At 38.8% G+C, this 15256-nt stretch overlaps 1 protein-coding gene across 5 annotated transcripts in view; it reads left to right on the top strand.

Moving 5' to 3' along the window:
- The window catches only part of RASGRP3 (RAS guanyl releasing protein 3), a 205821-nt gene that overhangs the window by 119730 nt on the left and 70835 nt on the right, over positions 1 to 15256 (top strand). For all 5 annotated transcript variants that reach the window (XM_089690176.1, XM_089690178.1, XM_089690177.1 and 2 more), the window contains 2 exons: positions 3394 to 3451; positions 13961 to 14092. In XM_089690176.1, coding sequence (XP_089546302.1) covers positions 3394 to 3451; positions 13961 to 14092 — 190 coding nt within the window. The remainder of the gene's footprint in view (positions 1 to 3393; positions 3452 to 13960; positions 14093 to 15256) is intronic.

The raw sequence follows: 15256 nt of genomic DNA, 5'->3' as shown, positions 1-15256 counted from the left end.
TCCAACTGAGGAACATAGGAATTTAGAGACTTGCAAATTATATTGTTGCCTACGGAAGAACTAGACACTGGCAAAGTTCAGTATAACCCCTCCTGATTCCAGCATGCCTCAAATTTTTTTGTTAGTGTTCTAGGAAGGCATCTGTTCTCCACTCTTCTGTGAAAAGTCTAACCTTTTTGCTAGCTACCCTCTTTTACTTTATTCAAGGTTCCTACTTTTTAATGCAACTATCTGGATCTCCTTTACTCAGCCTGGCTTTGTACTCCATATCAAGAACCTACTGGATTGGATGTTGTAGAACTAGCCTGGAATGTAACCTTTGGACACTGGCACTGCATTGTAGTGCCTTCCAGGTCTGTGTGTACTTCTGAAAGTTAGCTGCAGAGTGCTTTCTGAGTCCATTGCTTAAGCATGACCCTTTCGCTGAAGACTCCTTTTGTGAGTAGGCCATAGGGGCAGAGCAGTGAAAGCTACTCCATTACTGACACTGCTGGGGAATCCTAAATGTTACCGTCTTTTCTGTTTCACCACAGAAAGGATTGGTGCAAAGGAATTGAACAGAGCATCATATGCTTTCCAACTTTCCATTGCAAGAGACATGAAACTCTCCTTGGTTCATCCCGGCTGCTCACCTTCAGTGACCTGGCCACAGTGAGCCACCTGATCCTACCAACAACTGGTTCATATCAGAGGCCTTGTCTTATACCCTGAGCACATTGCCTTCTACTTGTGGTGCAACATATATGATTACAGACACAGGGAAAACAATGCTGCTGTTCTGAGTTCCTCCAGGTCACACTTCACTAACTGACTAACTCCCTCCTGAAGCACCTGACACTGATGGTCCAGAATTTTGCCCTTTGCTGGAGTCCATCCTATATTTTAGGTCTTCTTTAGCTCTGTTGGGCATGGCTGCTTCCTCCACTCTATCCAGGGAGGATTTCCCTGCAGTCATGCAGGATGTTATGGGCTAAATAGCACTATTGGTTTCTGACTATTATGGCTATAGACCACAGTCTTTCTTTCTGAAGACTAGAAAAATCCTGACGTGCTCTTTGTCTAAACCAACCAGCCTTGTACCCATTTGAGGACATCTTTGTTATAAAAGGTGGCTGCTTTGGCTTCACTTTTCTGTCAGCCCCTATACTCCCAATTTGTGACATGCCATTTTGCCTGCCCATTCTGCCACAGGCAGAAACCAAGTTGCTGGCCCCTGTGCTGGCCCTACTATGCTCTCAGGGCATCCCTGTTGTGAGATATTTAGACAACCTGTTCTGAAGGAACAGTCGGTTCAGGTTCTGATGGACAACATTGCTTAGACCATACAGACCCTGCAGAGATATGGATTGATCCAGGACCTTCAGAAGTCAGCTCTGGAATCAATTCATCACTTTGTGGTGGATGGCAGAGTCAGGCGGATTTTTCCAAGTTTTTCTAGGCGGATGTTCATGAATTCTCTGAATTCTAGTATCCCTCAATAAACTGAAAAGAAAAAAGAATAAAATAAAATCCATTTCTTTGAGTCCATTGAGGGACACAGGTCCCACCTTTTTCTGTTTATGGTTATGCTCTTGTTATTTTTTTACTACAGAATTGAGGGGTGCTGGGAGTGGGAGAGGTTATATTGGGCTGGCTCACATTTTTTTTGTTTGATGGTGGCCAATCCACATGTAGGAGGGAGTATGACCCGATAATCTCTGAATTCCTGTGTCCCTATTGGTCTCTTTTTTTTGTAAACTCTTTGTTTCCCGATTATGAATCTGTACACTTAAACCAGAAAAGGGCTTATGGCAATTATGTATGGTGAAAGCATTAGCCACTAGATAATTCTTGTAGCTAAGCAATGTGGAAAAACCATGGACAAGTGAAACAATATGTTAATTTGCCCCTTTCAAGACATTACACACTGCATGTTTCTGCAAGTCATCTCCCTGTTGGTACACTCATATCTCCAGCAATGCTCTTACAAAGTGTTCTTTTACAATGTAGCCTTTCATAGTTAAAATGGTAAAAGTTGATTGGAATGTCAGTTATATCTTAGATCATTGGATGAAATCAGACTTTACCTTGGTGTGGTTTGAAAAATCAACGTCCAGTCATTTATAAATAAAATCATAATTTCCCATATTCATTTGCAGCTACTAAGGCTTTTCATTGGTGTGGGGTACAAGTGGCAGGTTTTTTATGAAAAGCAATCAGCTATTTTGAACGGAAATTTAAACTTGATTATACAAAAACCTAGAAAAGTTGATATCCATCCTATATGATTGCCAAAGATGTACTTAATGTATACATTTAGGAGCATACTTATATGCAAAATATGTCAGAGTTCCACTAAAAATCATTATATAAACTAGAGAAACATTGGAACATGGCAGATTTGTGGCTACTTAAGAGAAACCAATTATAGCCCTATGCTGGCCTGTTTAAGTGGGATTTTATTATCATTATCTCTCAAGCTGTCAAGACTGTGGTAGTGTGGTGGAGGAACCAATACCACATTACATGTTTACACCAGTATCTCTGTTTCCAGTGGACTCATCTGCATGTTGCTCCCCTTCAGGAGTCTTATGATGGGCATGAACATGGTCTTGCATAATTTAGCTACTGCTTTTTCCTATTCAAAAGAACATATTGGAACACAGTATGATTAGACTTGTTGTTGTTTCAATACATGGTAAGTCAGTTTAGAATATTCTACCTCTAATCTATACCTCTAAAGCATCTCTTATGATGCTTCTAACATGTGAATATGTTTTATGGATAGGTTATAAATCAAGAAGCACCACTATCAAGGGTGCCTATACCCTAGAGGAGGTTGGTGACCAGGAGGGGCAGTGTATAAAGACAACCACAGACAGGTGGAAGTGATTTCTGAGCCCAGTGAATGATCTGCCAGAGATGGAGTGGGTTGGAGGTGGGTTCACATCCCCATGGTAACACCAGGAACAAGCTAATTTGGCAGTCCACAAGGAAATACAATTATGGTGAAGGATGAATAATATATATTGTATGTATATTGTACAGTATGCATAATATTATACGATTATATGTTACAGAATTCATGCCATCACAATGTAAATTTTATCACTAAAAGGGTGTGCAATAAGTGTGTCTAGCATAGCGGAGTCTCATATTCTTTACTGCATATTGCATCTGTTGAATTTGATTATGCTATGAATGTAATAGAGGTTGTTTATTTTATTGTTGCTCCCAGGTATTCACTAATAAGCACCTGGAAAGTATTGCACCTGTTGTTTTACAATCATTTAGGCTTTAAGGCTTCTATATTTTTTATATTTGTATTAACCTTATAGATTGACTTTATTTCTGGAACTTTGCAGTTTCCATTTATTATATTTTCTAGATATTTTCTTTAATCTTTTACATATCAAAATGCTACTGGTGAAAACTGTGATATATTGCGACTGAAGACATGTCACTTTATGAGGTAAGATTATTTAAAAGGAAAACTGAATATGGTTTCAGAATTGTAGAGTCAAAGAAAAGTGCACCACTGCAACTCTTCAAGCACTCCCCCCATGTGTTGGAATGAGGTGCTAGCTTGTGGTCCTTCACTCCACAAATGACTCAGTATAATAAGAGAAAAGCAACACACTGATGAAGTCTTCACAGGCAAAATTTTTTTAATCAGCTGACAAGCTCATGATCTTGCTCCCAAGACCATTCATCTGACACCCTTTGGGCTCATTCCTACATGATTAAGCCTACTGGGGAAACATGTCAGAGGGATGGTCTTGGGGGAGAGACCATGTGCTGAAGCTTGTCAAGCTTTGCCTGTGAAGACATCATCAGTGTGTGGCTTTTCTTTTGGATTACACTGAGCCATGGTTTCAGAAATGCAAAACTTTAAGGATCAGCTTCTTGAATTAGTTTTTTTTTTTTTTTTAGGCCAATAAGCTACAAATATTTCATTAGAGAAAATTTAAAAACAAGCTTTTTTTCTGATTATGTAAGGACTTTTACTTACTATAGCCATAGTAAACTTTATAAGTTGTGCTTTTCAATATGTTAGGAGGTTCTTAAAATCGATTTATGAAGAAATCCTGTGTCTTTGTCGGTATGACTTCTTTATTACTTTAGATAATTTGTAATGCACTTCCTAATACAGAAGGTGATAACAGTCACCTTTCTTAATGCAGGTTCAATCACAAGTACATATACTATATATCAGGCGCGGACTGACAACTCATGGGGCCCCCTGGCCAATAGGGGATCATGGGGCCCCTGTGTCCTTGCCCAAACTCAAAAAAAGCCTATGAAAAAGGTACCAGGGGAATGTCATGGGGCCCCCTACTGACCCCGGGCCCTCGGGCAGCGCCCGAGTTTCCAAATGGTCAGTCCGCCCTTGCTACATATACATATAACTGAAGGAAAAATGCATTTAAAAAAATCTACTGCATCAGTTTATTTGTAGGAAGTAGAATGCACTTGGCTACTTAGCTCCTTAAACCAAATTTGAACATTACATTATCATTACCAATATGATAAAGTCTTAAACTTCAAACTTGGATCCTTGCTTACAATATCACTTCCATTTTGCTGTGTCTTTTGCCAAATTAATATTCTATTTATATAAAGGCTGTTGGTCATTTCCTGGATGTCATCCATCCACTGTGTTCTTTTTTCCTTTTCTTTACTTTGTTCTCTTCCACAATCTTTCATAGTTTCCTGCAATATGGCCAAGTAATTGGCATTTTGTTTTCAAGATTCCTTTTTAGCAGATGTGGTTTTTATTAATGACTCTTTGCAGCACCTCTTCATTTATGACCATGTCTGTCCAGTTGATTTCCAAGATCCTTCTGTAGCACCACATTTCAAATCTTTTGATCTTCATTTTTTAAAGTTAAGGTGAGGGAAAACGTTCCTGTGCCATACTCGAGAACAGACCAGACTTGCATTTGTAGAAATACTTTCTTTGTGTTTAGAGGGTGCTTGCTCTTCTTGGGCTCTTTGTGCCTCCAGAAACTGTTTGTTCTTGGCAATTCGAGCTCTGACGTCATCATCACTCTTCAGGTTTTCATTAGTACATACAGTATTTCAAGATATTAGAATATGGTTATTTGCATTATTCCTTCATTTTCAAGCAGCTGTTTTACTTCTTTATGTTGGTTTCCAGCTATACATTTTGCCTTTTAAGTGTTTATTTGGATGGAGACTTTTGGATATGTTCTTGCCCATTTCAGCTATTTCATTCTTTGCATTTCAAGTAGTTCAAGCAGTTGCAACCTTTTTCACATTCTGCACTGTATAGTCTGCATATTTTCTGAATAATCTTAGATTCATACATTGGAATTCCAACACCACCACAAATACAGTACATTGAAAGGATTTGTCTGTCTAGGTATTGAACAGCTGTGGAGACAGAACACATCCTTGGTACATTATTGGAATTGCATGTTAACATTTGGTATCCATCTTCAAAAACACTTCCTGTATGTTATAGATAGTGGGGCTATGAGACCTGAGATTTTTTTCTACCAACACCCCTTTTATGTTTCTTATGTTTCTATAAGGTTGTCATGCTCGACTCAAATCAAATGATTTGAAAAAGTCATTTAGCCATATATATGTTTCCTGTTGCTTTCTGATCTGATTTGCTAGCAAGGTTTTAGGTGGTGTAATGATGCTCTTGATGGTGCTGACTTTTGCCCAAAAGTCATATTGAAATGGATCAGTTTTATTTTGTTTTCAACTTATGTGGTTATAGATAACTTTTGATGAAATCTTCATCACTTGTAGTATCAGGGATATTGTCTGATGCTTAACACATTTTATTGTTTTTTTTTTACTTCAGGATTGCTACCAAAATAGTCTGTAGTCATTTTTCAAACATTTTCTTCACCTTGGTAAAATGCCACTCTTAGCAAGTTCTTGTTTTACTTTTTTACCTACTGTGTTAACGTATTTAGTTGGTATTTCATCATTGCCTGTTGCTCTTTATTACTTTAGCTTTGTACTGCTTTCATTATGTCCTAATTTATTATCTCTTCTGACATGTATTCTCTCCATCTGCTGTGCATCTAATTCTCTGTGGCTAATACCTCTTCTTCTTCACTTTCAATTTCATCTCCATTATTAAAGGTTGGCTTTGATACTTGTCTATTTACTTTCATGTGCATTTTCCTGGTTTAATTTTTCTTTTCTAATTTTTATATTTCATTGTAGCCAACATTTATTTCTTTCTGTCTTGGTTGTCAGGAAAGATTTTACCATTTTCGTAATTTTTTAGCCACTGTTGTCCAATTGAATCCTTGGGGTTTTTAATTTCTTCTATTCACCCTTTAGTCTTGCTGTTAATGCCATGTGATCTGATCGTTTATTGATTCTTTGTATCACTGAATTTTGAGATTGTGTTGCTGTACAAATTGATCAATATTTTTCCATTGCATTTCCATATTGTATTTTATTTATTTATATACAATAATTAATGTATTGCTTCCACAGAGTCCACAGTTACTGTTCTCTTTTTAAAACCTTACCTCCAAAATAGCATAGTTTCTTTCAGGTGACCTAATTAATTCCTAATGATATATTGCCTATGTATGTGCATATGCATTGTCTATGTACTGAGCCTGCAACCATAAATACCAAAGAAAGGTTTCTTTTTGGATTTTTTGGAATTATTGTCTGTGTCCAAGTCAATATTTTTAGGCAGGCAATTTATGGTAACATGTTTGAAAATGTCTGAACTAATTGGTACTCTGTTTCTGGCTTCTTCTCTGTTCATACTGTAAGTGACATTTCAGAACACTACGTTACTTAAGCATTCTAATCAATAACAACTTGGGGTTGTGGAAAAGATATATCAGGCCTTATATACACTGCTGCTCCTAAACATGAGTTTAAGAGCTTTTGCATTTTTTTGCCAAAGCCCCTGAACTCAACTCAATAAAAGCCTATGAGTCTATGTACACATAGGCTTTTACCAGAGTTTAGGAGCAGAAGAGTTTAGGGGCAGTTAAACATTCCTCTACTGAATGCAGAATAATCGCATTCAGGAGAAGAACGTTTAGGCCAAAAAATGCTAAATGTGGCAAAAACGCATGTAAATGTAGCTAAACGCTAGCCAGGTTTAGCACTTGGGTGTTTATCCATGTTAATGGAAAATACTCTGACCAATCAAATGAATAAATGTCCAAGCGCTAAACATGGGTAAATGTGGGTAAATATGGCTAAATGCGGTACCACGTTTACACACGGTTTTGCCACATTTAGCATTTTTCAGCTGCCAGGGGAGTTTAGCGACTAGGTGAATTCATGTGTACATGAGGCCTTAATCACTTGAACTTTGGAAGGTTATGCCCCCTTCATGATCAGGCTGCTTTTTGCTATTCGGCAGTGTGCTACTTTAACTGTCAATTGCACAGTCATGCAACACTGTACCCACATGAAATTCATATAATTATCATGGGTATTTGATCACCAATGGGTTTTTATTTTTTACTATATTAATGAGAAAAGACAGAAAATTTTGAAAAAAACCCACTATTTACTACTTTCTGTTATAAAACATATCCAATAAAAAATTAAAAAATTTAATTTCTTCATAAATGTAGGCTAAAATGTATTCTGCTACATGTCTTTAGTAAAACAGAGTATATTAATTGACTTGTGTGAAAGTTATGGCATCTACAAACTATGGTATATATATTTGAAAATTCATCAGTCCTTATTCTGACCTTATTTCTTGGGGCCCTAAAATGCCAGGACAGAACAATTACCACCCAAATGATCCCTTTTTGGAAAGTAGACAGCCTGGGGTATTTAGAAAGAGGCATGGCGAGTTTTTAAAGTTGTAATTTTTCTTGTCTCAATTTTTTGGAAAATGAAGAAATTAAATACAGTGTGTTTTCTTTTTCCACATTTTTTTTACCTCTCTGTCACCAGTGCACCACAGCCTCATCATGTGACTGGTGCTGCGGTGATCAGGGATACTGAATGATGGCAGTAGGAAAAAAAATGTTAAATAATTTTTTATTCAATTTTTTACACATTTTTTAAGAACATTTTTAAAAATGTTTTAAACATTTTTTTACACCCTGTCATCAGAATAACTCAGTGTCACCATAGTGACACTGTACTACTCTGGGGAAGGTTATCAGGAATTTTTTTTACACTGTTATTGCTTATACAGTGAAGATCTCCGTATAAGCAATAGCTTTGGTTGTCATGAATGGGTTTCCTCTGTCCCTCTGAAGATGCCACACCTAGTGTAAGGGGTGGAGCCGGTGACATCTTTTCAATACAGCAAGGTGGAAGAGAACACTGAAGATATACACTCACGGCCACTTTATTAAGTACACCTTACAAGTACCAGGTTGGACCACTTTTGCCTTCATAACTGCCTTAATTCTTGGTGGCATAGATTCAACATGGTGTTAGAAACATTCCTCAAAGATTTTGATCCATATTGTCATGATAGCATCATGCAGTTGCTGCAGATTTGTCAGTTGCACATCCATGAACTGTTGATACAAGGCAGGATAGATCCATGCTTTCATGTTGTTCAAGCCAAATTCTGACTCTACCATTTGAATGTGGCAGCTGAAATCGAGACTGATCAGACCAGGCAACATTTTTCCAGTCTTTTATTGTTCAATTTTGGTGAGCCTATGAAAACTGCAGCCTCCGTTCCCTTTTCTTAGCTGAAAGGAGTGGCACAGGTGTGGTCTTCTGCTGCTGTAGCCCATCTGCTTCAAGGTTTGACATGCTGTGCATTCAGAGATGGTATTCTGCATACTTGGTTGTAACGAGTGGTTATTTGAGTTGCTGTTGCCTTTCTATCATCTCAAACCAGTCTGCCCATTCTCTTCTGACCTCTGACTTCAACAAGGCATTTTCGTCCACACAACTGCCGCTCACTGGATATTTTCTATTTTTCGGACCATTCTCTGTAAATCCTAGAGATGGTTGTGCATGAAAATCCCAGTAGATTGTCAGTTTTTGAAATACACAGAGTAGCATGTCTGGCACCAACAACCATTGTTCAAAGTCACCTAAATCCCCTTTCATCCCCATTCTGATGCTCAGTTTGAAGTTCAGCAAGGCTTCTGCACCATGCTTAGATGCCTAAATGCATTAAGTTGCTGCCATGTGATTGGCTGATTAGCAATTTGTGTTACCAAGCAATTGAACAGGTGTATCTAATAAAGAGGCCAGCCAGTGTATATTTTTCTTTTTCATAAAGGCTTGTGTAGCAGAGCTGCACATGGCAATTCTTCAAATTTTTCGGTATTGTTCTTTTTTATGTTAAAGAAGTCATGATAAGGCTGTCTGAGAAGAAATAGACTATTCTTTTAAAAGGTCCAAACTTTTATGTATTTTGGTTGGCCATAGATCACAGGACATCTACGATGTCACCAAAAAACCTCATCTAAAAACCATATATCTAGGTTTTACATAGGAAGACAGTTAGAATTGTACACTGTTAATGGCAGTAGACACAAGGGAGGGAATGTGTGTCCTATGACCATGATGACTGAGAAACCACACACCTTTATCAGTTCTAGAGAAGCCATACAAATATCTGATATACAGGATTTCAATGACTTATGATGGATAACAGGGGTAACCAATAGCCCATCCTTTTCACCACTGTTATGTGCTATGAACATAGATGTGAGTAGAGGAGGATCATTTACTCAACAGAACTTAAGCACAACACGAGGGAAACAAAGTAAAAAAATTGTAAGGTAAAAACTCAATATCACAAAGTGTTAGAGAAGGGTTGCAGTTACAGAGTAGTGTCAGCTGCTTGAAATACAGTCACTCCACAATGGACACATTTGCTATATTGTGGATTAGGCTTAATCCGCTTATATTTTGCCTTCCCTGGTTTCTCTCTCCCTCTCACCAACACACTAATGAAATAATTAAATAAAAAGTTTCTATTTTCTTTTACAAAGAGCTTTATTGAATATTAAGCAAAGATAAACAAATATTCGGAACATAGATTCAATGACCAACAATTAGAAATTGTAGTGGGTGAGGGGAAGCTAGTTCAAGGCATGCACTGGAAAAGGCATAAGCTGAAAAGTTTACATAGGTGCCCTGTAGGAAAAGATGGGGGAAGGGGTTGGGAGAGAACGATTAACAAACCTTTGTGGGTCAATGATAATATAAACTCTAAAGGGGAGTTTTGCTACATCAACATTATAGAGAACGGGAGAGGCACGGGAAGAGGCCTTCTCCAAAAAATGGTACATGTCCAAAACCTAGAGTTTACAAAGAAATCCAGATTGCATTGGTAGTATTGCAGATGTAGCGCATAAAACAGCAAGCACAATCTGAAAAATATGTTTAAGGACAGATTTGACAGGAGGTTAGGAAAAGACAAACAGTAGAGAGACACGGACAACAACAACACCAAAAAAAAAAAAAAAAAAGGGGGGGGGGGGGGGCTCCGAGGCGATCACAGCGAAATCCATCCTCATATCGACAGAAGGGACTGGTCAAATCTCGAAGGTTGAGATATATCCAGCCAGGGACGCCATATCTGCAGAAATTTTGTATGGGTATCCAACAATATGGCCGTCAGTTTTTCATTAACCATTATGAAGTTCATTCGGTTTTTGACGGCCTCAAAACTGAGGAGAGGAGTTTTCCAAGCTCTCGCAATTGTCAATTTAGTTGCCATAAATAAGTATGATGCCAGCTGCCGTTCAGAACGGAGGAGGCCCTCCAGCGGTTTAAATAGAAGCGCATCATACGGGTTACGCTTAATGTCTGCGTGAAGGATAGTGCGGAGGAGGGCATACACTCTAACCCATAATCTGCTTACTTTAGGGCAAGTCCACCAGATATGAGCCATAGTACCCAATTGTTGGCATCCCCGAAAACAGACCGGGGAATATGTAGGGATAAAACTAGCTAGACGAGCAGGCGTATAATACCATCGGTATAGAATTTTGTAGGCATTCTCAAGAATAATGACATTCCTAGAACATTTAGATAGTGCTTGGGTCATGTTCTGCCAGTCCTGTTGATCCAAGGTCCCCCCTAATTCAGACTGCCAACGCTGATGATAGGAGCGAACCAGAGGGGTTCTATAAGATATAATGAAAGAATAAATCAAGGAAATCAAACCCGGGGCATGAGGTCTATGTCTGCACTGGCTTTCAAAGGGGGACAGATGATAAGGTCCCGGATGCGTGCGTATTAGTGTATTAATAAAGTGACGAAGTTGAAGATAACCAAAATGTTCTCGGAGAGGGATGTTATAAGAAGAACGCAGAGCGTCAAAGGTAATTATTCTAGTGGGAGATAGGAGTGAGTGAACATCATAAAAACCATGCGTCTGCCACCAGGCAAACTGTCTAGGATTATCCCTACCCGGAGGGAATAATGGGTTATGCAATAGACGTAACAGCGGCAGGTGAGGAGAGATAAGGCCAGCGGAATATTTGATAGAATCCCAGAGACGTAGCGAAAGCGTCAGCGTTGGACTAAGGGTAGATGGACGTTGAGAGATAGGAAGCCATGGCAAGGAGGAGAGTGGTATCGGGTGAGAGTCCATCATATCTACAACAGCCCACAGGGGGAAGTGGTGAGATGCATGAACATGAGCTAAGGGGGCAATGTTAGCCGCCACATAGTAAGACTGGAGATTTGGAACAGATAACCCGCCCATACTCCGTCGTGCGAATAAGATATGTTTGCTAATTCTGGGTCGAGAAGAGCTCCAAATAAAGGACAGAAGTTTTCGCTGATGAATACGCAATATATGCAAAGGTACTGGAACTGGCAAAACACGAAATAGATATAGTAGTTTAGGAAGATAGGTCATGCGGATTGCGTTAATTCTGCCGAACCATGGAAGCGGGAAATGAGACCAAGAGGACAATAGCTCTGTCAACTCGTGAAAGACAGTGGGAAAGTTAGCCTGATACAGTCCATCATATGTCGGGGTAAGCTTAATTCCTAGATATGGTAAGGCCGAAAGCCATTGAAAAGGGAACGTTTGCTTCAAAGTTGTCAAGAGTGATGGTGGGAGGGTAACTGACATAGCTCTTGATTTAGCTGGGTTGACACATAAGCCTGAAAGGGTTGCAAAGGAATAGAGAACCGCGAGCAAATTGGGCAAAGTAACCCCCGGGTTCGAGATTGACAATAGTATGTCATCTGCAAACAAAGACAATTTATGTTGGGAGCCTGCCACATCAATCCCCTTAATATCAGGATGTAAACGAATGGCTTCTGCCAATGGTTCCAAGGCTAGGATAAAAAGTAAAGGGGAAAGTGGGCAGCCTTGTCTAGTGCCTCTGGCAACCAAGAACGTAGAGGACTCAAATCCATAGTATTTAAGCTTCGCTTGAGGGGATGTGTATAGCAAAGAGATCCATCGTAGGAAGGAAGGGCCAAAGCGGTGAAGGACCGTTAGGAGATACGGCCAGGATAGAGTGTCGAAGGCCTTATTGATGTCTAAGGATAAAAAGTTTCTATTTTTATTACAGACCTTATTTTAGTCCAATTTGTATCATCCCTGGGTCTCTGTGTTTCTATATGTAATGCAGGCAGCTCACGGCTGGTGGGAGAGACCAGCAGGGTGCTACACATAGCTTTCTGAAAATATCACCACACCCTGCCTCAGTACTCCTCTTAAGATCTTTCAGCCTTTATGCCAGTAGTGAGCTGGCTTTTGGGAAGAGTAATGCAAAAAACAAAATGTCTTGATGGGTGGGTATCAGTCTGGAGGAGTGGGTGTTCCTAGACAGACTGTATTTGACTGCAGACCACCCTAGGTACGGCCCACATATGATGCCAAGCCTTCACAATTAAGAGAACTGATATCCAATGAATGAAATAAGGCAGACCAAGGACAGTAAGAAATACGAAGCTCGTAGTAATCAGTGAAATCAGAAAAATGTATAGTATGCCTCCTGCGCTATTATGTCCCCTATCACTAAGCAGCTAGCACTTAGAATGCCACAACCCAGGCACACAATACAATGTAATGAAATATCTAATAGATATTGCAGCGCTACATATATGTGTATTAGTATTCTACTATTTTTAGCGCTGCACTATCTATTAGATATTTCATTACAGTGAAATCAGAGTGTAAACTTTCTGTACACAAGAGAAATTTGTACAACTGTGGAAGACTGAAGGTAAGGCTGGAGTTCAGCTTAAATCTTTTTTTTAACTCGATATGAAATTATTTCCCCTTACTGTGTTCACAAGTAAAATATATGTATATCTGTATATATATTTACCTCAGGTCACCATTACAAAGAAAAATAAGCATGAAAAACTTGACTGCATTAATTTGCATATGTTTTTGTATTTTCTAGAAATATACACATCTGTAAAATGATCTAAATGAGAAGATTAAGGGGGGGGGGGGTATGATCAACATGTATAAATACATCAGTGGTTCATATAGTGAACTCGGTGTAGAGCTATTCACCCTGAGGTCATCACAGAGGATAAAGGGACACTCCTTACATCTGGAGGAAAATAAATTTAATCTCCAAACACAGAAAGGTTTCTTCACAGTAAGAGCTGTGAAAATGTGTTCTAGACTCCCTCAAGAGTTGGTTCTGGCCAGCTCAGTGGATTGCTTTAAAAAAGGCCTGGATTCTTTCTTGGATACACAGAATATAACTGGATGCTAACATTTATAGGTAAAATTGATCCAGCGAATATCCGATTGCCTCTCCAGGGATCAGGAAGGAATTTTTTTCCCTGCAGGAGCAAATTGGACCGTGCTTTGCTGGGTTATTTTGCATTCCTCTGGATCAACTGTGGGTGTAGGATTATAACTTTTTATTTATTTTTTTTACTAATGCTTGAACTGGATGGACTTTTTTCAGCCAGACTAACAATGTAAAAATAATATACAAAATTCCGCTTTTTATTACATAAGTAACGCAGTCAACCAAGATATGTGTTTTGTGGAGACAGATAGACTTGATTGCTCTTATTTCTGTTCTAGATACTGGATTTTAGAATTTCCTGCTGAGTTTAATTTGGATCTGGGATTGATAAGGTTGATGGAAGAATTTAGAGAACTGGCAAGCCAACTAGGACATGAAGAACACATTAATCTTATAGATATCTCCAGCATGTGAGTCCATTGGTTATGATTTTTTCTTCTTCTTGTATTAGCAAAAAAATGAACTCTGTAAGAAAAAGGAGCCCTTCTGTGTTTTCAGTGGGATAATTTGTGTGATGTGTTGGTTTACACTTAGAAATAGACATTTTAAACTACTTTCTTTCATGTTGACAGTGGGAAGAAAATAGATATAATTTGTTATTATGGGCAATAGAGATTGTAATCAGGTCATAGCATGATTATGTTCTTCATTAGATGACCCACAGCTAGACTTACATGGCCAAAATGTCCATGTGTATTTGGAATTGGGACATATAGGGGCTGATTTACTAAAGACAAAAAAACCTGTTCGTTATTGGATAATTTTTTATGCATTTGGTGGCAATGCCCTTCTCTAACCCATTTCTGCTCAGAAGTTTACATTCTCATTGCTCATATTGCCACAAATACAATAGGCTTCACCCCATTGCAATATCTCCTACACCACCCCTGCACAAACAGTACTGTACATACTTACATTAGGCCTCATGCACACAGGCAGGAAAAAATGCTGCTTTTAAAAGCAATTTTCTTCTTGTCTCTGAATGTAGTTTTATATTAGCCAAAGTGTCCATGCACTATATAGAGCTTAGATTCATATTTTTGAGCAGTGTTTAGGGACAGTCAATAATGCCCCATACCTGAATTTTGAGAGAAGCCTACTTGCATAATTTACACATATAAGTGCATAAATGCACATGTATGCATGTAGTTTCTGTCTAGTGGCTAGAATAAAAGAATATTCTAGCCACTGTGCCTTATCTATATGTGCCAGGCAGAGCATAATTTACAGTGGACTTTTCTGCCACCTTTGCAATTAACAACAGAGGGAGTTATTTTATGTACTATTCATTGGATAAAAAGTTGTATAGAAAAGGTTTTTCTGAAAATTTTCCTGAAGGTGAACTTACACTTTTTAGATGAATTCCAGGATTTCAGCAACTTTGTAAAACATGCAGGCATACCATGAGCGAGTCCTATGAGGTGTCACCTCCTGGATTTAGCTCTATTATTTATATCTGACAGGTTTATGGCACTTCTGGATAATACATTCGGGACTCTGAGAGGAGTAAAGCACACACAGCAGCTGTGCCCACCCCTCCCTTCTGCTGCCCATTCGCAGAAGCCTTTGTATTT

This window comes from Staurois parvus, unplaced genomic scaffold, assembly GCF_062004578.1.
Source record: "Staurois parvus isolate SC_StPar_1 unplaced genomic scaffold, SC_StPar_1.0 ptg000520l, whole genome shotgun sequence".
Classification (NCBI taxonomy): domain Eukaryota; kingdom Metazoa; phylum Chordata; class Amphibia; order Anura; family Ranidae; genus Staurois; species Staurois parvus.
The sequence above is the reverse complement of the archived record's forward strand: the minus strand, read 5'-3'. Positions and strand labels throughout refer to the sequence as shown.